This window comes from Caloenas nicobarica, chromosome Z, assembly GCF_036013445.1.
Source record: "Caloenas nicobarica isolate bCalNic1 chromosome Z, bCalNic1.hap1, whole genome shotgun sequence".
Classification (NCBI taxonomy): domain Eukaryota; kingdom Metazoa; phylum Chordata; class Aves; order Columbiformes; family Columbidae; genus Caloenas; species Caloenas nicobarica.
In genome coordinates, this window is record NC_088284.1 from 65,880,772 (window position 1) to 65,903,798 (window position 23,027).

General features: G+C 36.5%; 1 protein-coding gene across 1 annotated transcript in view; it reads left to right on the top strand.

Annotated features, from left to right (window-relative positions):
* Positions 1-23,027, top strand: part of CNTLN (centlein) — a 197,981-nt gene that overhangs the window by 60,708 nt on the left and 114,246 nt on the right. Inside the window, exons 7-8 of the mRNA XM_065656536.1 lie at positions 2,820-2,982; positions 13,889-14,083. Coding sequence (XP_065512608.1) covers positions 2,820-2,982; positions 13,889-14,083 — 358 coding nt within the window. The remainder of the gene's footprint in view (positions 1-2,819; positions 2,983-13,888; positions 14,084-23,027) is intronic.

The following is a 23,027-nucleotide window of genomic DNA, read 5'->3' on the forward strand; positions in this document are numbered from 1 at the left end:
TTATGCCCAGTAATGTGTCTCATCACCCTGCTGATTGCCTGTGGCAAGAAGTTATCATCAAAGCACTCCAGAAACCTTCTAGATTGCTTGTGCCCTGCTGTGTTGTCCCTCCAGCATATACTGAAGTGATTAAAGTCCCCCATGAAGACAAGGGCCTGCAAACATGATTCTTCTTCCAGTTTTCTGAAGCAGACTTCATTCTCCTTGATCAGAAAGGATTAACAGGCAACCACCGTGTCATTGTCCGCATTGGTTTGCCCGTACCTGACCCACACGCTCTCAGCTGGCTTGTTGTCCATGCCAAGGCAGAGCTCCCTCCATTTACACTACTCTTTCACATAAAGGGCAACTTCTTGCCATCCCAGCCTGTCCTTCCTAAAGAGCCTGTCTCCATGCATGGCAGTGCTCCAGTTATGTGTGTTTTCCTACCCCCCATACTGATGACTTGTCAGCTCTCTCTTATTTATGTGTGTACACTTGAGGTGGGCCTCCCTGAGCCTTGTATTGTTTATCTCAAGGTCTTTCCTCTCACACCAACCTGTGCCTTTTGGTTGCCAGCCCAGGCCACAGCCCCTGCACTTGTTACTTGACCAACACATCTGTCCCCTGCCATTCCTAGTTAAAGCTGCCCTCACCAATTTGGCCTTTTAGCAAGGGTTCTTCATTCTGTGAATTTGTGTGCTGAATAATTGCTGGTGAGACAGAGCATAATTTCCTCCTTCCTGTGTATAAATGAAATGAAAAAGGTTCCCCTTGTGGATTTACAATGTAAAAATTGTACCTCATTCACTAAAGAGTATGAAAGCAGCTGTAATGCACAACTGCAAGTTAAATACAGTGTTTGTGTATTTCCGTGTCTCAATAATTTTTTGGATTGCAACTATTTTGGCTCATATACCTTTCTATTCAAAAAAGAAAAATAAAGCAAGTTAGGATATGTGTATGAAGAAATAAAGTTTGCATTTTAAAATATGATGTATTGGGACTGTGACTGTGTTTCCTTATATTTTAAAATCCTTGAATTCAACATGAGCGAGCAGGTTAACACGTTCTGACTGTGCTGCAGTTCTTGAGTGGCTGAAAGTTTTAGTTTCCTTCCTCATAGCCTCCCCATCAGAGTATGACTCAAAGCCTGATAAAGTCAGCAGAAAACATTCCCATTGACTTCAATACACTTTGTGGGAAGACTATTAAGAGAGCATATAATACTGTGTGTTCTCAGGTGACAGACACAGATAACTGCATTGATGTCTGCATACAAATGAGAGTAGCAATATAGTAGAGTGGTTCTGGCAACCATGGCTACTGACATTTCCAACAGTGTATGAGGATTCAATGTTGTACCATGTTTTTCCCTTCCACAACAAAATAAAGATCTGATTGGAGTGTGCAAAATCAATATAATCTGTGTTGTAACTGAAGTGCAAAGATGTGTAATTTTCCTAGTATATACTCATAGGGAAATGAAACAAGTGCTAGTTTGGAAGCCTGTTGCACAGGGTGTCAGAAAGTGCTAATACATCACTGCATTCTTATTTGTGCTGCTGTGCTTGTGAACAGAATTAAATTAGTACATATGAAGTACGTACTGCAGTTGTACTTTGGTGTTGTTACATGGAGTCCTTAATGCACCTCTACTACTGTTAATTTTGAGGAGTTAATTTATGTCCCATTGAGAACAGGAGGACTTAAATGTTCTTAAGTGCTCTCCTGTATTGGCCTGTTGACAGGCTTTTTCAAACCGCATTTTTTTAACAACATTTAAGTTGTCTGGCTGTGCTGTTGTGGTACATGTAACTTCACTTTTTATATAAGTATTCAGGTGTTGTACCTTTAGTGAATGATCAACATATTAAGTAGAGGCACAGGTATTCAGAAGTGTTTTTGGAAAGATCCCTTAAAATAGCTTTTCGTCGTTCTGCGGTTTCTCAGGAAAACACGGCAAAGTTGGTATAGCTGCTTACCTTTCTTATGCTAATCTTTGACTGGACATCTCCAGCAGTATTATAAAAATGTAATGAGAGCTTGTGTTGTTAATGGTAATTCTAGATACAGACAAGTTGCATATGTGTAAGAGGTCACCAAGAAAATTCTTTGAGGAAGTAAGGAAGAAAATTAGTTGGAGAGATAAACTCAGCAGTACAGTAAAATTCTTAAGCAAACTAGTTATAATAGATCTATCCTATGGTTGCATTACAACATGATTCCTATTATTGTATTTATAGAGCTTTTATTGTTGTGTTATATAATACCCACCAAATTTACTTACTTCAGTTCTGGTTGTCGCAGTATGCTGTAGCTGCAGACAAAAAGTAATTTATCACCAGACATACTTCATGTGTCTGGGGAGCAGATACATTTTGGAAAAGAGACTTGCATTACACATACTCTGCAAGTTAAGAAAAACTTAGATCTTGGTTCTAGTTAAAAAAAAATATAAGATTAAACTTATTTTAAAAGCCATGCATTCTAAATCTTTTACATTTTGACACTTAATGCTAAATAGTTAACTGAATATTGATTAGAAAGTGTTGATGCAGTAGTGGAAATCCATTTATTTTAGAGCAGTTAGAGCATTAGAGGGAAATTGAAAGGCTTTCCATTTTGAAACTTAACTGTTTTGTAGATATTTCGCAAAAGTATGTGATAAATATTTGATATGTAACTTCCAGTGTTTATAAGGCAATTGACAGAAAAATAAATGAAAATAGGAAGCTCATTATCTACAATAAAATTATTTGAACACAATTGTTTAGTGGAGGTCATTGTGGTTCTTTTTCTTAATTTCTCTTAATTTCTTTTTGTTTTTCTCTGTGCAGGAAGGAGTTACAGGAACTGCAGAATCTTTACAGACAAAACATTGAGCATACCGTACAGCAGGCTGAGCTGATAAAGCAGCTTCAGGCTCTCAATACTGATACACAAAAAGTACTGAAAGACCAAGAAGATGCTCACACAGCTGAAACAACATCATATCAAAAAGTATGTCAATCTGCTTTATGGCTACCTGGTTCGTTTTGCTTAGAATATTCAGTTCATGATGAAATTGTCAAGCTGGGCCTAAGTCAAGCCAGGATCAGTACTGGGTTTCTGAGGATGCATTTGGTTGACTTTTTGTAGCACATAGTGCCCAGTACATTCTTGTGTACTTAACTCTGCACAAGTTAATCACTGACTGCAGTGACGATAGACATTAAATCTTTTATTCACTACAATTGTAGCCCAGCCAAGCTACAGGTAGACCTCCATCATAGTTGTTCAGAACATGTACAAGGCACGGCAAGTTCTACCTATCTATAGAATCATTTTGGTTGGAAGAGACCTGTATGATCATTCAGTCCAACCATAACCTAAATCTAGCTCTAAACCATGTCCCTAAGAGTCCCAGCTATATGTCTTTTAAACACCCCCAGGGATGGTCACTCCATCACTTCCTTGAGCAGCCTGTTCCAGTGCTTTACAACGCTTTCCGTGAAGAATTTTTTCCTAATATACAATCTAAACCTCTCCTGGTACAACATGAGGCCATTTCTTCTCATCCTATTGCTTGCTGCTCAGGAGAAGAGACCAACACCCTCCATTCTACAACCTCCTTTCAGGTAGTTGTAGACAACCTCCTTTCAGGTAGTTGTCAGAGAGTTGTACCTTTCAGGTAAAGTTGTAGCCTCCTTTTCTCCAGGCTAAACAGCCCCAGTTCCCTCAGCCGCTCCTCATCAGACTTGTGCTCCAGACTCTTCACCAGCTTCGTTGCCCTTCTCTGCACTCTCTCCAGCACCTCAAAGTCTTTCTTGTAGTGAGGGGCCCAAAACTGAACACAGGATTCAAGGTGGGGCCTCACCAGTACTGAGTACAGTGGGGTGATCACTTCCCCAGTCCTGCTGGCCACACTATTCCTGGTACAAGCCAGGATGCTGTTGGCTCTTTGGCCACCTGGGCACACTGCTGGCTCATGTTCAGCTGCTGTCAATCAGCACCCCCAGATCCTTTTCCGCCAGGCAGTTTCCAGCCACTCTTCCCTGAGCCTGTGGCGCTGCCTGGGGTTGTTGTGACCCAAGTGCAGGACCTGGCACTTGGCCTTGTTGAACCTCATACAATTGGCCTCAGCCCAACAATCCAGCCAGTCCAGATCCCTCTGTATAGCCTTCCTACCCACCAGCAGATCAACACTCCCACCCAGTTTGGTGTTGTCTTCAAACTTAGGAAGGGTGCACTCAATCCCCTCATCCAGATCATTGATAAAGAGATTAATCAAAAGTGACCCCAATACTGAGCCCTGGGGAACACCACTTGTGACTGGCTGCTGACTGGAATTGGCTCCGTTCACAACAACTCTTTGGGCCTGGCCATCCATCCAGTTCTTTATCCCTCGCAGAGTACACCCATCCAGCCATGAGCTGCCAGCTTCTCCAGGGGAATGCTGTGGGATATGGTGTCAAAGGCTTTACTGAAGTCTAAGTACAAAACATCCACAGCGTTTCCCTCATCCACTAAGCGAATCACCTTGTCATAGAAGGAGATCAGGTTGGTCAACCAGGACCTGCCTTTCATAAACCCATGCTGAGTGGGCCTGGTTGCTTGGTTGTCTTGTATGTGCTGCGTGATGGCACTCAGCATGAGCTGTTCCATGACCTGTCCTGGCATGAAGGCCTGTAATTTTCCGGATCCTCATTCCAGCCATTCTTGTAGATGGGCGTCACATTCACCAGCTTCAGTCAACTGAGACCTCCCCACTTTGCTGGGATTGTTGATAAATAATGAAAAGTGGCTTAGTGATCACCTCCACCAGCTCCCTCAGTACCCTTGGATGGATCCAATCTGGCCCCATACAGTTATGTGTGTCTAAGTGGTGTAGCAGGTAACCAGCCATTTCCCCTTGGATTATTTGGGCTTCATTCTGCTCCTCATCCTTGTCTTCTGGCTCAGGGGCTGGGTACCTGGAGCACAACTATTCTGACTATTAAAGTCTGAGGTAAAGAAGGCGTTTAGTACCTCAGCCTTTCCCTCACCCTCTGTCACTGTGTTTCCCCCCACATCCACCAGTGAGTGGAGATTCTCCTTAGCCTTCCTTCTGTTGCTGATGTATTAACAGAAATATTTTTTGTTCTCTTTTACAGCACTAGCCAGACCCAGCTCTAGTTGTGTTTTGGCACTTCTAATTTTTGCCCTGCGTAACTTCACTGCATCCTTGTATTCCTCTTGAGTAGCCTGCCCCTTCTTCCAAAGTTTATAAATTCTCTTTTTATTCCCGAGTTCCAGCTGCAGCTCTCTATTCAGCCAGGCCAGCCTTCTTCCCCGCCAGCTCATCTTTCAGTACGCAGGGACAGTCTGCTCCTACGCCTCTAAGATTTCCTTCTTGAAGACAGACCAACCTTCCTGGACTCCTTTGCCCTTCAGAGCTGCCTCCCAAGGGACTCTGCGAACCAGCCTCCTAAACAGGTCAAAGTCTGCCCTTTGGAAGTCCAAGGTAGCCGTTCTGCTGACCACCCTTCTAACTTCTCCAAGAATAGAAAACTTGATCATTTCGTGATCTCTAATTCCAAGGCGACCTCCAGTCAACACATTACCCATGAGTCCTTCTCTGTTCACAAACAACAGATCCAGTGGGCACCTTCCCTAGTTGTCTCACTGACCGGCTGTGTCAGGAAGTTGTCTTCTGTACACTCCAGGAGCCTCTTAGACTGCTTCCTCTCTGCTGTGGTGTATTTCCAGCAGAGGTCTGGAAAGTTGAAGTCCCCCATGAGAACAAGAGCTAGCGATCGTGAGAATTCTCCTGTCTGCCTGCAGAATATTTCATCTGCCTCTTCATCCTGGTTGGGTCATCTGTAACAGACCCCCACCAGGATATCTGCCTTGTTGCCCTTCCCCATGATTCTTGCCCATAAACACTCAACTGGATCATCACCCTCATCAAGCTTCAGACAATCAAACCACTCCCTAACATACAGAGCTATCCCACCTCTTTTCCTTCCTTGCCTGGGGGAAAGATCAAGTAAATTATAGAATTAAAAAAAAAGTACCGAAGGTAAGTATCGGGAGTTGCTGTTTCATTTTCTGTTCTCCGGTCAGTGCTTCTATAATTCTTAAAAGGACCCTTTGAATCCTTTGAATCACTCAAAAAAAAAAGGTGCAAGTGAAGATAATATTAAAGATCTTCATCAGTGTTTATAAGACGATATTCTTCTAGACTAGTTCTACAACACATGAAATAAAACTGGGATTTCATGAGACTGTTTAAAAGCGTGACAAAACTCTTTGTAAAGATAGCTTTACCTTGCATAATAGTGATTTTGCCAGTATTATCTACTTCAGTTTGGGGAAGAGTTTAACCTGTTTTGTGAAAAATATTTTTGCTATTTTAAGTTACCTATGTATTATGGAAAATTGATGGGTATACTTACATAGCTATAGGTGGGTACACCTATATAGCTGTAGGTGCAACCTGCTTCTAAACTGGGCTTGGCTGAAATTCAGGGTTGCTTCAGAAAGCTGGTTCACAGTTCTTGGTCTGTCTTAGCAGGACTTAAAACTTTTGCTTAGCTGATCGTACAACAAGAACAAGAATAGTGTGGGTTTGAAGATTAGCCCTTTTGTTTGGTAGCTGCCAAATACTTCAGCTCACAGATTACCCTAAATTTTGCTGGTTTGGAGGTGCTGAATTCAATATTTTTCGAACATGGAGGAGTAAGGTTTGACTCTTAAACCAGCAACAGCTGACTCAAATATTCTGACAAATTACTATTGTAGAAGTTACAAGCTGTCTTTTTGTGAAATATCTAACTATCTAATGCACCTGGGAAAAAATACGTTGTTTTCTTTTTAATAAATATGTTTTTTAAAAAGTATATATTAAAAAAAGTAAAAAAGTTAAAAAAAATAAGGTGTGGGGAAAAAAAAGAAAAAAAAAAGTTCCCTAACTTAAAATGGAATAAATCTAATAATATTTGTGACATTGTTTGGCTGGGAGAAATTCAGAGGGCAGAAGGAGTTCCTTTATCACAACAATCCTGTTACATGTTTCTGATTAGAATAACTGAATAAAATATCCAGCTATAATTGCTTCAAGTAACATGCATTTTTCCAAATCACAAGATACACAGTCCTACTGAAGTCACAGCAGGCCTTTGAAAGCCTCAGTGTCTATAAAAATAATACAAATGCCTATTTTTCCCTTGAATAAGGAAGGCAAACTATTGCAGACAAATGTGTGTTTTGTTTGTCTTCCCTGCATTAATGATATGCAGGCTGTAACATCTAGATAGGGATGTGTCAGCCGTTCCATAGACTTACAACAGAGTATTTTCCTACTGTTCCGAATGGCATTGAGCCGATCAGTGTGTGCATCCAATGACATATTCTCCCTTACAGCAAGATCAATGACCTCTCTGTCAGTGGTCAGATAGGCAGTATATGCTGTAGCTCAGGCAATCTGGTTGGCTCACGTATTCCAAGTTGATCTTAACAGCCTACCATTTAGGAAGAGCCACTCTTTGTGCTGATGTTAATGTATGATATGAAACAGTAGACTGAATAAAAGAAAAAAAACCTTTCTGATAATCTGAATCAAAGTAATGAATTTGCACTGGATTACTGGATTATGAGTAAATCCACTGAGGACCACAAATTCTTTTTCAAGTCCATCTGTAGTGGGCAGCGTATACATATGAATGTCTGTAATCTTTTTCACCAAGTTGCATTGACTTGTTGTACTGCTATCTTTTTTTTTTCTTTAAGTACAAATTTTAAGGGTGCTGTGTTCTACAATAATTGCTTTACGTTTGAGCATTTATGGAAACAAATTGATATCCATTTCATATTGCAGCTGTAGTTCTCATTCTCAAGGATAGGGAATATTTTTCTAAAATGTATTAGCATCTGTTTTAGTGGTCCCAAATACTCTGGGGACTTCATTCCTTGCTGGATTTAATGAGACTCAATAGGTTTGTCCTCACCAACAATTTCAAGGTGGAGAGACTTCAATCAATACTAGAGATAATAAGACAAGAAGATATTCTGAACACCTTGGCCAGCTTATCAGTTTTCTGAAATTTACAATTTAGGACCTTTGTTTTTATAATGTAGCACTTTCCTTGATCTGATGTGGCCTTTAGATTCCTCGTTAATCATACTGATTAAAAATCTCTTAGTGGAAGGCCCTTTTAATGAAGTGGAAATACCATTATTTGTCATTAAATATGAAATAGTGATTCATGTCCTGGAACTCAGCTCCTGAAACAGCAAACAGAAAATACTGTGAATAGTGGCACAGTACAGGTCTGTGATGAGGAAAAGCGTTGCTCAATAGTTACATTTTTGGCATAATTAGAAAATGCACTAAGAGTTTTCAGTTATGAGGCATTGCAGAAGTCTGCATCGAGTGCACCAGAAACTAGATGAAAATATGATAGCATCAGATTTTCAGATGTTGTGGCTAATTTTGTACCTGCACTTGCTTTTGCTAGTGCTTCTCCTGGTGTCAGTGTGTGGAGGTAGTTTGCTCTCCTTCAAGCCTGAGAAATTGTAATCAGAATGTCAAGTTACTGGTTTTGCTATCCTAAGGTTAAATTTTACTACTTGCTGTCTTTTTGTGACTGCAGCAACCTTTAAGCATAGTAAAGAATTATGTAAATGTGTTTATTTTTATGTAAGCAGCATTAAATTCACAAAGTAAAACCTAGAACTATACAGATGGGTAAATGGTAGTAACAATGCACATTCTCCTTCAAATTAGAATGAAAAACGTAAGTCCTTTCACACATAAGAGCTGAGAGAAACTAACTTTCCAGTCAAATATGCTGAAGCCGACATCAGTAATAAGTGAATCATCATTTTTGTAGTCCATTTGGCCTGTGAAAGCTGTGAGAAACTCAGATCTTTAATAAAGATCATCTCATATTTCAGTTCAAGCTTCAATACTGTTTTCTGTTGTTGGGAAGTGTGTTAGTTAGGTTAGTCTATATTTATTTATTGTATACCAAACACCAATAGAGTTGATCACATGCTAGCAAGTAGATTTTGGCATCAGATCGGCCCATAGGTTAAAGCTGAAGCAATACTGGACAGACTCAGGATCCCTCAGGGTGATGTTAAACTCTGTACTCACAGTTGATGATTTTCATGCTTGAAAAACCCTGTACTGATATACTTATTGTGCTGTGCGTAATGGTGTAGATTGATATTTGCAGAATGCTTAAATATTTAGAAAATAGAAGTAAATAATCTATAATGCTAAATCTGTCACTAATGTTTGCAAACCATTGTCTTAATGTTTCTGGCAATGATAATATATTTTTTTACAATATGAGAACTATAGATGAAAGAAATTATGTAAACTGGTGAGACAGTGGAAGAGGAGTTGTACATCAAGAAAGGAAGAAAAATCTTAAGATTAATCTTACTTAAATATGTTTTTGAGTGGTGCCAATTTTGATCAGAGTTAGAATTTTGTTTATAATCAGATTGGTCCCACGATGGAGGATTTTAAATTATACCATTTGCAACATGAATTACTAACATTTTTCTGCATTAACTAGCACTGGTGTTGTTTTTCTGGGAGAAATGCATCAAAATTTTTCTATATTCAAAAAAGCAATCCACAAACCTCACCGTTAGGTAGCCATATCTACACAAAGAGTTGCATAAAACTGATCAGGTGGATGAATATTGGAAGGCCATGACAGGGTGGGGCGTGGTGGATTGGTCAGGAAACAGGACGTACTGGATTCATTGAAGCAGATAGACTCATCCGTTTTTATGGTAACAACACTAACCAAATAGACTGAAATGTCCTTCTCTTTCGTGTTCTCTCTTGTTATTTTGGAGAAGGTGTATTGCTAAAGTTAGCCATTTTACATGGTTTCCAAAACAACCATGCTGTTTGCAATGATATAATACCATAAAGTTGAGGAAAGCATGTCTTTTCTTTTGGCTTGTATTGGTCACTCTTTCTTGCAGGTTGTCTGATGTTACTTTCTTTTGTTTTTCTTACTAACCTCTCACTTGTGTCTGACATTGTTCTCTTCTATCATGGGTAAGTTTCATGGTCTCTTGTCTTAAAAAAATCACTCTACCTCTGCTTTTCCATTTTAAAACTAAATGCCATGGATGTGCTCTTTTAGTCTGTCTGGAGTGCCTCTTGAGTTTCACCCTAGAGCTTCTCCAGCTAATTTCTGCCCTTGCTCTTTTCAAATTCTCATAAACAAGATGATCTTGTAACATGGATTTCTGCAATGGTGCTGTAATAGTTTCCCTTATAGTTTTATTGTGGCTTAATTTAGACTTTTTTCCATTTGTGTCATGACTATATGTTCAACATTATGTATGTTCAGGTTCATTTACTCAAATCTCTGTAATACACTGGTTTTTAGGGTGCGAGCATTTAGATACAACATTTAATGTAGGAAAATATTTGTTTTACACTTGGTATATATAATTGGCTACTGATGCATTTTAATGAATGGTTCTACCTTAGCGTTAGCTCCTCATGGGAGAATACTTTTGAAGGAAATCTTCCGGGTGTCTCCACTTCCTGTGCATTAGTTGATATCATAGAAAAGTCTGTGAGAGCCTTAACTAAATGCCTTTTGGATCATGAAACTGGAAATTATTTTGGAACTGGAAAAGTGGTCCCAGATGTTAACTGGCATTCATTACATAGGAGCAGTCTAAACCTAGTTTAAAATAGATCCTGCACACTTGGATAATGTTAGTGTTGATCATTTGTGTCAACTGTTTCACTCTGCAGGTTTTTTTCCAGTTGCGCTGTGATTCTGGCTAACATACAAGACAATAGATAGTATGGGCTAATTATTTAGTTTTATTAGATTTTGTTGGAATTCCTCAACTTTCTTTGGCCTGACCCAATTTTGCTATCATACATATTTAATATATGTCAGTACTTTACCTCACTCCACCATTATCAGGCTGTTAAATATTTTCTGTCACATTTGGGCAGGCTGTAGAGTCATATCTTTTGGTTCTCCTGGAAGTCCTAGCTTTAATCTGGCATTTTTAGTTTACTTGATGACATTAAGCACACCTACTGCTCTAATGAATTTTTCCGTTTTAGGTGTCTCTTCAAAGATCTAGCAAAAAGTGTTTTCTAGTAAAATCAGTTAAATCAATATAGAAAATTGTTAGGGAAGCTGAGAAATATGGGATACTTTATTTTTTGTAATTCACCTAAGTTACCCTTCCTTCCTGACTGATAAATAATACTCTTTTGTCATATAGACTAAATTTATTACAGTGTACTGATTTCAGATACTTTCAGTCTTTTAAAATTTGTTAAGTACCTTCCCCTGTAACAGTCTATGTTGCCTGTCAGAGAAAGGGCAGCTCTAAAGCAGTAGAAAGAGATTCTCAAAGTACAGTCAGTGCAGCAGTTTTTGCAGAGCAGTCTTGTGTCGCTGGCTGTTGCCTTTTTCTTTTCAACTACCAAATTTCATAAAACATATAAATAATGATTTTAAATATTTTCCTTTTTCTTTCTATCTTGTAAACATATATATGTATTTATATTTAATATCTCTTCTTGAGATTAAACAATTTCCTGAATAAATCTCATGTCTTATTGGCACTCATGGAAGGTACAACTACTCACTTATGTACAGTCAAGACTTCACTTTTCTGTGAAGCTTGCTAGTTCTGAGATAAATAATTTACAACATCTTTGGTTTTTATTTTGGATTTTCTACTCAGTGTTCCATCTCTAGTCCTCTGTTCTGTATTTAACATGCTGTCTCTCTACAACTGACTTTCTCCATCTTTATTAACGGTAGACTAGTTTCACCAGTTTCATACTGTCTGTATGTTCTTGAATGTGCTTACTGCAGTGTGGTTAAATGTGATGCCTCTTCTAAAACTGGGTCAGAAATGAGCAGAAAACCCCAAATGAATCCCATATAAACATTAGGCATATATTTACTTCACAAAACAGTGCATGACCATAAATGAAAAGATAGGGAGCCAAATGGAAATTTGGAAGCTGTTCCAGTTGTCTGTGGACAGTAGATAAAACTTATTTCTTTCCATACAGATGATTTTCATTTTGAAATTTACTGATGTTAAATAGCTGGGGAAAAAAAAAGAATGAGTCCTGTAAACTAGTACACTGGTGGTGTTCAAAAAAATAAATAAACTTCAGTGTAAAAAGATGAATGATCTGAATAGGTTTTTTGCACATAGCTTTAAGATAGTTTTATACTTGAAATCTATATGTTCTATTATTGCTGTTTTCAAAGCAGGAAAGGTTGGAAAAGTTTCTGCAAGTAAAAAGACATGCTATTTGTCTTGTCCTGGCAAATACAGACTACCAAAAATACCCATTAGCTACGTTAGGGTTTGTGGCTGCCAGCTAGAAAAAAGCATCGTATTTTTGATGTTCTCCATTTATCTTACTGGGATGTTACCTTTCAGATACTATAATTATGACCACTTAAGAGCTGCTAGCCATAAAACCAGCAAATTGTCTTAGCAGTATGATCTAGCTAATGAGCTGATATAGTTATAGCTGGAAGTAACTGTGTCTCGATGTTCCATTCAGTTGGAAGGACATTATCTAAAAATGCGTGGTTTTGATAAATTAACTTTTTTTTTTTTTTTTCCTGTGAGACACATACTGATTTCCGTAAGAAACTGGCTAATCTTGAACTTGCCTTTCTAGAGATGATGTAAGCTTTCTTAAATATATAAAAAAGATTCAGTAGGCACAGAAATTTCAATGTAAAAGTTTAATTTTTAATACTCATTCAAAATATCAGTCTGTCTGAATTAATTTTGCCCAAAAGACATGATCTCTGATCTGCTTTGAAAATAGGCAAGAGGTAGCTTACTTGGTCCCAAGTGGATTTTGTGAGCCCATGGGAATAGAAAATGATAGAAAGAAGGAAAGAAAGGGAGATTGTTTCCAGATTTCTCACAAAGTGCCAGGTAGAACATTTCCAAATCTAGAAGTTGTGATTGTTTTTCAAAGGATTTAACTTGTAAGCAAGGTAAGCAGACAAAAGGGAGAAAGAAGTGTATCGTTTAAGTAAAATTGACAAGACAAAAAGTAGAATGAAGAGTAAAATAAAGTTTTTACAAGTAAAATTACTCGTATCAGTTCCTTGTACTTATAAACATTATTGATAGATTTGGAAATTCTGCTTTTCGTATTTAATTAGTTTCTTTTAGATGAAATGGCACAAAGGTATTTGCCCAAGAAAACCGTCAGCTGCAGAAGTACATGCCTTCTACAGATTATTTTATGGTAGAATAAATAGTTGGAGGCAATATTATTTATTTTGAGAAAAAAGGACATATATACAATATTCTGATTTCAGCAAGAACAATTGAGCAGCAGCCAGTGATGAGAACTTCTAATATAATCTTTGAGTTTTATAGTTAATGTTAAAAAAAATCCCACAGAATAATTATTTAAACAGATCAAACAGATCAAAGTACTCTATAAAAGACAAGGATGGCATTTGGTATTCTTGCACCTTTATTTTAATTCCCAACACAGATATTTCAATTTTTTGCCTATTCTCAATGTAGGATTATTTTTTTCTTTTGTATTTTCTGTGTTTTATATAAACTGTTCAGAAAGTAAAAGAAATCCTGATTTTAGGTGTCCAATTCTATTAAAAAATATCATAAAAAGCAACGTATTTTTCTGGAAAAACATCTTTCAAACTTAAAACTTTAAGTGATTGCTACAATCACTATTTTCAAATGTATAGACTGTGACAAAATGAAGGAGGACAAGTAGTGTGAAAGAATTGTCGAAACTTAAGATCTTGAGACTGGTCTTTATGGACAAGTTACTTAAATCATACTTTCCTCCTGTATTTGTATAGTTATCTGCATTGAAGTTATTTTTAATCTTGTTGTTTCTCTTATCCCCTCTCAGCTTTATAATGAGTTGACTTTATGTTTTGAAACTCTTAAAGCAAGTGAAATTCAACTGCAGCAAAGCTGTACCTCTCTTCAGGATCAGTTACTTGGAAAAGATCAAATGGTTTGTCAACTACAACAGCAACTTCAGCAGGCTCGTGATGCTTTAAAGGCAGCACATCAAAACTCTTCTCCAAAATGTGAAGTACAGGTGAGTCCACTTCTAGAATAATAGAAGTTGTGTCTTTTTGTTTTAAATTAAGCTTCTGTACCAGACAATTTTGAAGGAAATTGTAGTTGTGTGTTGGTTTTTTGTGGGTTTTTGGTTTGTTTGTGGGTTTTTTCTGTTGTTGTTTTGTTTTGTTTTAAGAAAAACTACAATTTTGCTGCTGCAGTAGTGTAACTATTTCTGCTGTTGCTAACAGAGGGTACTTCAGAATTAAATCTGTCCTGGGAAAAAACCTGAGAAATGGTGTCAGTATTCAACAAGACTCTTATTTATATTCTCTAACAAAGACAACAAAAATAAAACCAATGTGATTTTGGTCCTGGAAACAAATTTCTAGAGAAAATTTTGAACTTCCTGCATTTCCTCTGTGAAAATGAAATTTATTGGTCCTGATTTGTTTCATGGTTCCTGACCATGCAACTGAACTTTAGATCATAGATCTAAAGAAACTATTATGGTGGGGAGAAATAGTTATCTAAAAATGTCTAAGCTTTAATGTTCCATTTGGAACTGTTATAATAAATCCATCACACAAACATGCGTCCAACTTGGCACGTGTGTCAGATCTTACATGTATACCCCTGACATTTTCCAAAGGCCAATTCATGACTTAAAGTGAGTTTGAAAGGCTTTGAAATGATCTACGTGCAATGGTTCTGTAAACTCTGTTGCTTAGTTTTGTCTGTTGTCTGTTTGTCTGTCTCTGTTGCATAGATTTGTCAATGAGATGTGCTTATGCATTCCAGCTTTACTATTAACAGCACTCTTTCACTTGATTAAGCAGAGAAAGGAAAATAGTTAAGGTGATAATGCTCATTAAATTCAACACTTCGTGTATGTAGGTAAGGTAGATCTGTAATCAAGTATTATATTCATAAGCCCAAAGAAGCTTGAATATTAAAAAAAGAGTAGTGTTTAATTCCTCAAAGTATATTTAAGTAGTAATCCGCTATAAAACAGAAAAATCACAGAATGCAGTATCTCTTGGATGGGTTCATGATGGTCATTCCAGAGCTAAGGTGCTAATTTTGTCCAGAGTATTACTTAAGTGTTTCTTGTAAGATTCTTGACCTGTATTTTGTATGATTTTTAAAGTTCCCCTTAATCTAATGATTTGATAATTTTGTTTCATGAATGATAAAACACATTCTTTTAAGTCTTTCTTGTGGAGTGTTTACCTCTTGATATGTTCTTGACGTTTTTCCAAGTCTTAGAAATAATTGGTTTTTTTCTTCTTTTAGATTTTGGTGATTTTTTTTTGAAATGTTATAAATATAAAATTAGTCTTAAGCTCTTTCTGCTCTAAACACAGCTTTGGATCATGATTTTTGAATGCTTAGACTGTATTTCTGAATTCATTTTACATTGCTTTGAAGAGCTTTTTTAGTTTATTTTGTCAGACTATTTTTTTATCAGAAAAGGTTTTATTATATCTCTGGATTATATTTCTTGAGCTTAAAGAGGCCTTCACTGTCTTTGTGAAGTGATTTTAGAATGTTTTCTTCCAGATACAACATGTATATTGTCTAACCTGGATATTGTGTGATAGTTTTTATACAGCCACACTGTATCCCATGTGGACCTGTTGTAAATATTTGGCATTGGCTTTTGTCTTTATTATCTTGAAGAGTTTACTAGTAACTGAAAATTTTGTTGCTACACTGACCTCCTACCTTTTTTGAACATGTGGGACACCACAGTTGAGTCTTTCCCACTAAGTAAACGGAGCATCTATTGCTATTACTTATTTCTCATAATTAAAGCAATTCTTTAAGATTTTTTTTCTCCCCTTGAAATACAGCAGTTGAGTTTCTTTAAGAGCTTGTAGTGTGGAGCTTTGCTGAAATCCATTTCAAATCCCTGTAGATAATTTCATTTGGATCAATTTTGTTTACTTCTTAAAAGAACTTTAGGAAATTTCTGAGGTTAAAAGTAAGACTATTTTAGAAGCTAGTGACAACCTACAATTCGTGATTCAACTTTATACTTGATGTCTTTTAGATGTTTTAAATTAATCGCATCCAGTGTGGCTGAATTATTACTATTTCTTTTGTTGATTTATTCCATGTCTCCTTCTAGTGGCGCCTGAAGTTGAAGTACATTAACGTATGCTCCGTATAAATTAGGAGCCAAATGTGAAGCAGTCCTAAATTACTTAATGGTGAACGTGGGTGCAAATAATTGTTTTTCTGTAGCCTTCTGTTGGCTTTCTGCTATGTTTCCATTTTGATCCTTTCTCAGCATTTTAGACTCCCTGGCACACTCCCTGTTGCTAGTGTATTTGAAGGAGTGCATTTGTCATGATTATTCGGAGAATTTGCGGTTTTCTTAGTGAATGTAGGTTCAGTCGGACCTTCTGCAGAAATATATCAGTTGAACATTTATGTGATTTGTCATGAGCTCAGTCAGATATTTACCAGTTCTAGTGGAGAAGACATAGTAGGAAGGAAAAGCAGATAATTTACGATAACGAATGTAATATAGTACGCTAAATGCAATGTATGAATCTTCCTTTTTTCAGTAAATTAATCTTAAACCGGACTGTGATGGAAAAATGATTAGTGTTACTAAAGTAGCCTCATAGGGAAGGAAATTTGTAAGGTAGCGTCCACAGTTGCTAAGTTTGTAGAATTGAGATGTTAAGCAATCTGTGCTTATGTGCTTAACATGCTCAGTATTCTCTTTTGACTAACAATCTTCCATTCTGCTGTAGTAAATATACCAAATTTTGTTGACATGCAGTCTTGCTCTGGGAGTGTATCATAATGCTCATTGTTGGCTGCATTTTGATGACAGCTCTATTTCCCATTACCAACTTCACTGTCTTGCATAAGTGTTAGAAAGGTATTATTGTGTGGTTACACAGCTGAGGTTTCTGCAGGGGAAAAAAGTCATGACCTATCATTACTTCTGTGACCTGTTAGATGACCAGAACCCTGATTGTTTGTGATTGAGAGATGATTAAGAGAACATCCTCACTCATTCTACTGTCTCTTGATAGCAACATCGGTAGAACAGGATGGATATGGAAGACAGACTTAATTAAAAGGACACCAAAGCAGTGCACATATTTATTAAGTTTTCCTGTTACTATTTTTTAAAACAATCCTTCATAAAAATACAAGTTGGTTTAAATGACAATTGTATTTCTGCTGTAATGATTTCTTGAGCATGTTCAGATTTGTGCCTTGCTGAAAGTTTATCCTGCAGGACATGCTAACAGTCTGTTGACAGCACTAATATGTCTTCTTCAGACTTTCACTAGCTAGGAAGATTATACATCAGTGTTGCATATGCTCCTGGATTGCAACTTTTCTTGCCGTTGAAATTACATTGCAGTCAGGCAAAAATGAGTTTCATGTTATTGGCTTTATTAGCAAGAATACCTCAGTTTTCTTTAATTAAGGGTAAAATATGCCTCTTTAAATGTCGTAATCTGGTCAGTGTGGTGCGTGTGTTAGTGAGGGCATGCTTGTCGTTGATTTTATTTTGACTATTCTGGTAATGTGTGTGATGAAGAATTTGAATCTGATTTATAGTAAATTTCGATTTACATCTTAGTATGTGTGCGTTCAGCAGCTCTCATACCTTTGCTCTGATCAGAGAGATTACGCATGTGAATTTAGGAGACTTTTTAGTTAGATCTATGCTCAAGCTACCCAGTAAGAAAGAACTTTAAATAATTTTCAAAACATAAGCTTGTGGGGTTTAATTAATTTCATCTTATATAATTGCTTTTTTGGTTCTGTTTTGTTACTGGTCTTCATTTTTAGCCCTGAGATGTATACCGTACTTTTAGTCATATGGTTAATATATCATAACTATTACTCATGTGAATGGTGAATATTTAAATATTTTACTGAACCAAGGCAGTAATTTCTGTCTTGACTCCTAGTTTTCATATGTGTGCAGACATCAAAGACAGTATTAAGAGATGATACTTGATCAAAAACCAGTAATTAACAGACTTTAAAATGTTTTTATTTGTAACTGAAGCATCTGACAGGTATGTGCATTCTACCTAATACAGAATTCACTTGCACTTTTATAATAGCATCTTTATTTCTCCTAATGAAAATTTTAAAAGCAGCCAGAATAGAAAATACCAGTAAGACAATGAAAGAAGTTGCACACAGATGTAATTTAAGGTTATTAGAAAAAGTGCTGTTTTTCAACCAAGATACAAATTTGAGTTTAAGCCTATTTATATGATAAATAGTCATGGTTTAATTCCAGCTGACAACTAGAACCATGGCAATCGCTTGCTCACTCTCCCCTATCCCCAAGTAGGGTGGCAGAGGCAATCAAAAAGGAAGGGAGAAATTAATGGGTTGAGATAATAACAATTTAATAAGACAGAAAAAAAGAAAAAAAAAGATAATAATTTACTACTACACATATATATATATTTATACATACGTAAAATAAGTGATGCAGAAGGCAATTGCTTATGATCGCTGATCCTGTATAAGCTGATCATGAAAGGGCCAAGGTCTGGCTAGCAGTTCATGCTCAAACATGATCACCCTGAACAGCCAGTCGTGAATAAGAGAGCACCCCTGGTCCTGAACAGCCGGTCCCAGAAAGAGAGCAAAAAGACAAAAAGCAAAAGGCCAAAATGGCAAAAAGCCAAAAACTGCAAAACAGCAGACTTGTGAACTAACTAGCCAGAAAAGCCACTTCCAACTATATAAGGAGCATGACACTAATGGTAGGGAATATTTCATTGAGCAGCTGGAATGTCAGTCTAGGTGCTGTCCTGTCTGTGCCACCTCCCAGTTGCTCTTTGCACCTACAGCTGGAAAGTTGAAAAAGTTCTTGGTTCTCCTTGGCAACAGCCAAAACCATCAGTGAGTTCTTACATCCTTTTCATACCAACTTAAAAACAAAGTCTAGCTGCTTGAAAGAAGAGCATGGGAAATTCAACATACTATCACATAATTCTTATACTAAATCCGAAACAAGAAACTGTGCTAGCTACTAAAAAGAAAAAAGATTCTAACTGCTATGAAAAAAATTAACTTAATCCCAGCTAAACCAGCACAGAAACACATAATAAAATGTTTCAAGAAAAACTGCTTCCATTGTTGCCGTGAAAAACTCTTCATGTCTTGTTATCAGAGTGTGACTTATTCGTTTTCTAACCAGTATTTCTAACCAGTGATTTCATTTTATGGCCTTACATAGTACAGTCTTTAAAATACTGACTTTGAGAGAAATAGAAATGATAAAAAATTAGTTGGAAAAGGTAACTCTTATTTCTTTCAGTGCTTCTAGTTTTTTTCCTGTATACTTAGTATCGCAATATGGATATTTGATGTCCTCTTTTGAGGCTTAATTTTCTATTTTTTGTTAATGATACAGCATAACAGGAGGCAAATACCCTGTTCAAAGTGTGGTGCTGTAAATTTTGTTTTATAGATTGGGATCATTTCAGCTACTGAAACTAATTCCTAACAAAATGCTTTTTATATTGCACTTATTTAGCCTTTACTGTTAGAAAACTCACGTATTTAATTTATTAGCATTAAAAATTTCTCAGTCTTGCACCCTCTTTGGGTCAAAGCTTTCCACAAATATCTTCCAGTTTTTAAAAATAATCGATTTATTAAAACAAACAAACAAAACCCCAACAAAAACTCCAAACAAACAAAAAACCCCAAACCAAAACAAGAAAAAAACCCAAACAAACAAAAACCAAACCACCAAAAACCAAACATTGAAATTGATCTCAAAGATATCAAAATATAATTTTTAAGCAACTAACAAATATTGTAGTGAAAAGATATTTGTTTAGGACAAGATGAAATTAGATCATAGTGAACATTTAGAACTATGTAATACTGCAGCACATTGTTAGAGGAAAGCAAAAGATTTTATCACTGTTTGCTTGAAGGCTTGGGCTTTGAAGAAAGTAAACTGGAACTGATATTGACAATTTAGGCAACACCACTTACTGAGTAAATAATTCATCTTTAATGATGAAAAATATTAGTAACATTTTCAAATGGTTTTATTCCCTTAAGCTATAAACTGTTATTTGTAGATTATTAGCCTTATAATAAAGTTAGGTATAGATCGTGGCTTGTAAATTTAAATTTGTTCCATTTAAAAATATTTTTGTAATAGAAAAGTGCTGGTAATTTCTGATGTTTGCAATACGTAGACAAATATAACTTAAAACTCTAAGACACATGTGATCTTCAAAATTCATGATGTCATATTAATCTTAGTTATTAGCAAATTTAATACGATAGCTTACAGCTAAACACTTTTTAAAAAGCTAGTAAAAGCATGTCTCTGATTCTCAAAGAAGCAGTAGGAATTTGTTAGTTTCTAAACATTTTTTTTATACCCAAGTGTTATGAAACTACACTTACAATGTCTTGTATATGTGTCTTTTAAACAAGGTGGAAGGGAGAAAAGCAGTATTTTTGAAGTGGTATTATTATTTTTCTGGAATGCTTTTGTATTTGAATTGCAGAATTCTGGGATAATAGATACAGGCAAAGGAGTTTGTTTTCTGTGGTTCAAGCCATACCCTTGTCCTCAGAAAAGCTGTGTGGAGTTATAACTGTCTAATAGAGCCTGCGAAGTCATTATTGCTATTGGAATCAGAGTATACTAGCACTTGATCACCATAAAATGCTATTTCAGTTGGGTGTGCTTTACTGTGACAATTTGGGACTCCACCTGCAATGTTGTAGGTGTGCCAGGATGCAAGCATGTGTTGTCTGTAAATCAAGGAATAGTGGTTTTGTGCAGCTTTTTGAAATTATTTTTGAATAAAAGGAAGGAAATGCAGTGTACTTTAGGAAGATATTGCATAACTTTTGAAAACTAATCTATGTCCTGTTCTAGAGTGTTAAAAGAACAGAAAGGGAAAACTGGATCCAGTTTTGAGGAATAGTTTAATTTTTATTTAGTTTAGCTTAGTTTGACATTCCATTTATGTATTTTCAATGAACTATAATCTGAAAGGACCAAGATACTGAAAATGTGAGGCTTATAATGGAAAGAGCAACTCAACTTTAACTACTCTATAGCGGCACTATTCATGCCGCTATAATAAAACTTAAGAACGTTTAGTGATTTTTTTTTCCTACAATTATTCAAAATTACATTACCCTTACTGAAAACTGAATGGCTTTTAGTGGATTAATTAAACTGTAGCTGGTTTGCCATCTGGGTGCAGCTTGTTTAGCTGCTTTCTCACAGAAAGATTTTTCACTGAATAAAGAATATTTTCTTGTTAGAAGACAGCTGCCAGGCAGTAATTTCTAAAATAGAAATGATATATGGACTATTAATTGCTATCAGGTTAAATTTTGGGTTATGCAGCAGCAACTACTTGGACATTTCTTTCCAATTTTCAGTTTCTTTCCATTTGTCTCTACCCACCCTTCCCCCCCCACATTCAACGTTACAAAATGCACAGGCTCTTAAAATATAAAATCTGTTTATAAATGTACAAGAAAATAATTATATTTTACAGCAAGATCACCCATGACATTATGTTGGAGTCCAGGGTATAGGCTAGATGCAGAAAAGGAAAAAAAAAAAAAAAAAAGGAAAGAGGGAATTAACTAAATCTGATTTTTATGGCTCAAGTGGTTTCATTAAATTAGAGTGCTGTGTGCTACTGTTCATTAATGAACTTGTGCCATATGCTTTAACTGTTCTGGTCAATAGCTGATAAAGAAAGGCTTGTGTTTAAAAAAAATGGATAAAAATATCTTTGTGATGGGCTTTTATCAAAGGACTTACTTTGAATTCAGTAACTACTACTGAGGCAATATGGCTCGCAATTTGCGACCCAAAGGTAGTCATACATTATTGGAATACAGCCTACTGCGCTTCACATTACACAGATGTGAAGGCCTGATTATAGCTGCTTCATAATTAACAGTGATCCGATTTGTTTTGTGGCATAAATGGTGCATGTGTAGAACATTAGCCATGGCACTCTCATTCAAATTCAACTCAAGGGCTCAGCGGCAGGCGGGTCACGAGCTTCAGGGAGTAGAAGCACAAGCTCCTCCATATGTTCTTGCTGCATCTTACTATGGCTATGAGTGCAAGATAAGTTCCCCAAAGAACCTAATCGTGTTCTGTAATTACAGCGCGGCTTTCTGCTGGCTAGAAATGAGGGAGAAGCTAAAACACTCCCTCATCAGATAATTTGTAAATTACTTTACATGGCGGATGCCTAACTCAGTTGGTTTTCAACTGCTGAAATTATAAATAATTGTAACAGATGTGGCAATATGGCTGGCCTCCAATAAATGAGGCCCTTGATAATTTGGCCGACCCTTTGACAGGCCAATTTAATAAAATGTGAACAAAATCTTCTTGCTAATAATTTATCATCCCTTTTCCCAATAGAATAAATTTAATTACCCTAGCAGTTAACAAGGTCACACCCAGATGCCAAACTCGGCTACAGTTTTGATAATGCAATCAGGAATTGAGAGGTGATGACAGCGTTGTTGTTTTTTTCATTACCTGGCTTCACATAAACACAGGTGGCGTAGCTTTCTTGTCAGTTTTTAATAATTACAGGCTATTATGGAATGCATAGTTAGCAGATTGAAAACCACACTTTAGTGAATTTGTTTGAGTATGATTGAGGTTCTAATGTACAGAGATGATAATGCATAACAAGCACAGTCCCTAGTTTACACCATTAGTGCACAGGTTTGATTTTTACTTGTGATAATAGTGTAATAGTTCAGCAGACGCCAAAGTTCTGGTTTTATTTTTTTTAACAGTCTCACCATCAGATACAGGTATGTTTTTTGCTTTCTAGTACTGAATCTGTAACTCAGAAAAACGTTCTTTTTTAAACTTGCCTAATAACTTCCAGTATATCAATATATATCTTAAAATATCTTAAATTCTTTGAAGAAATACTATCTATGTTTTG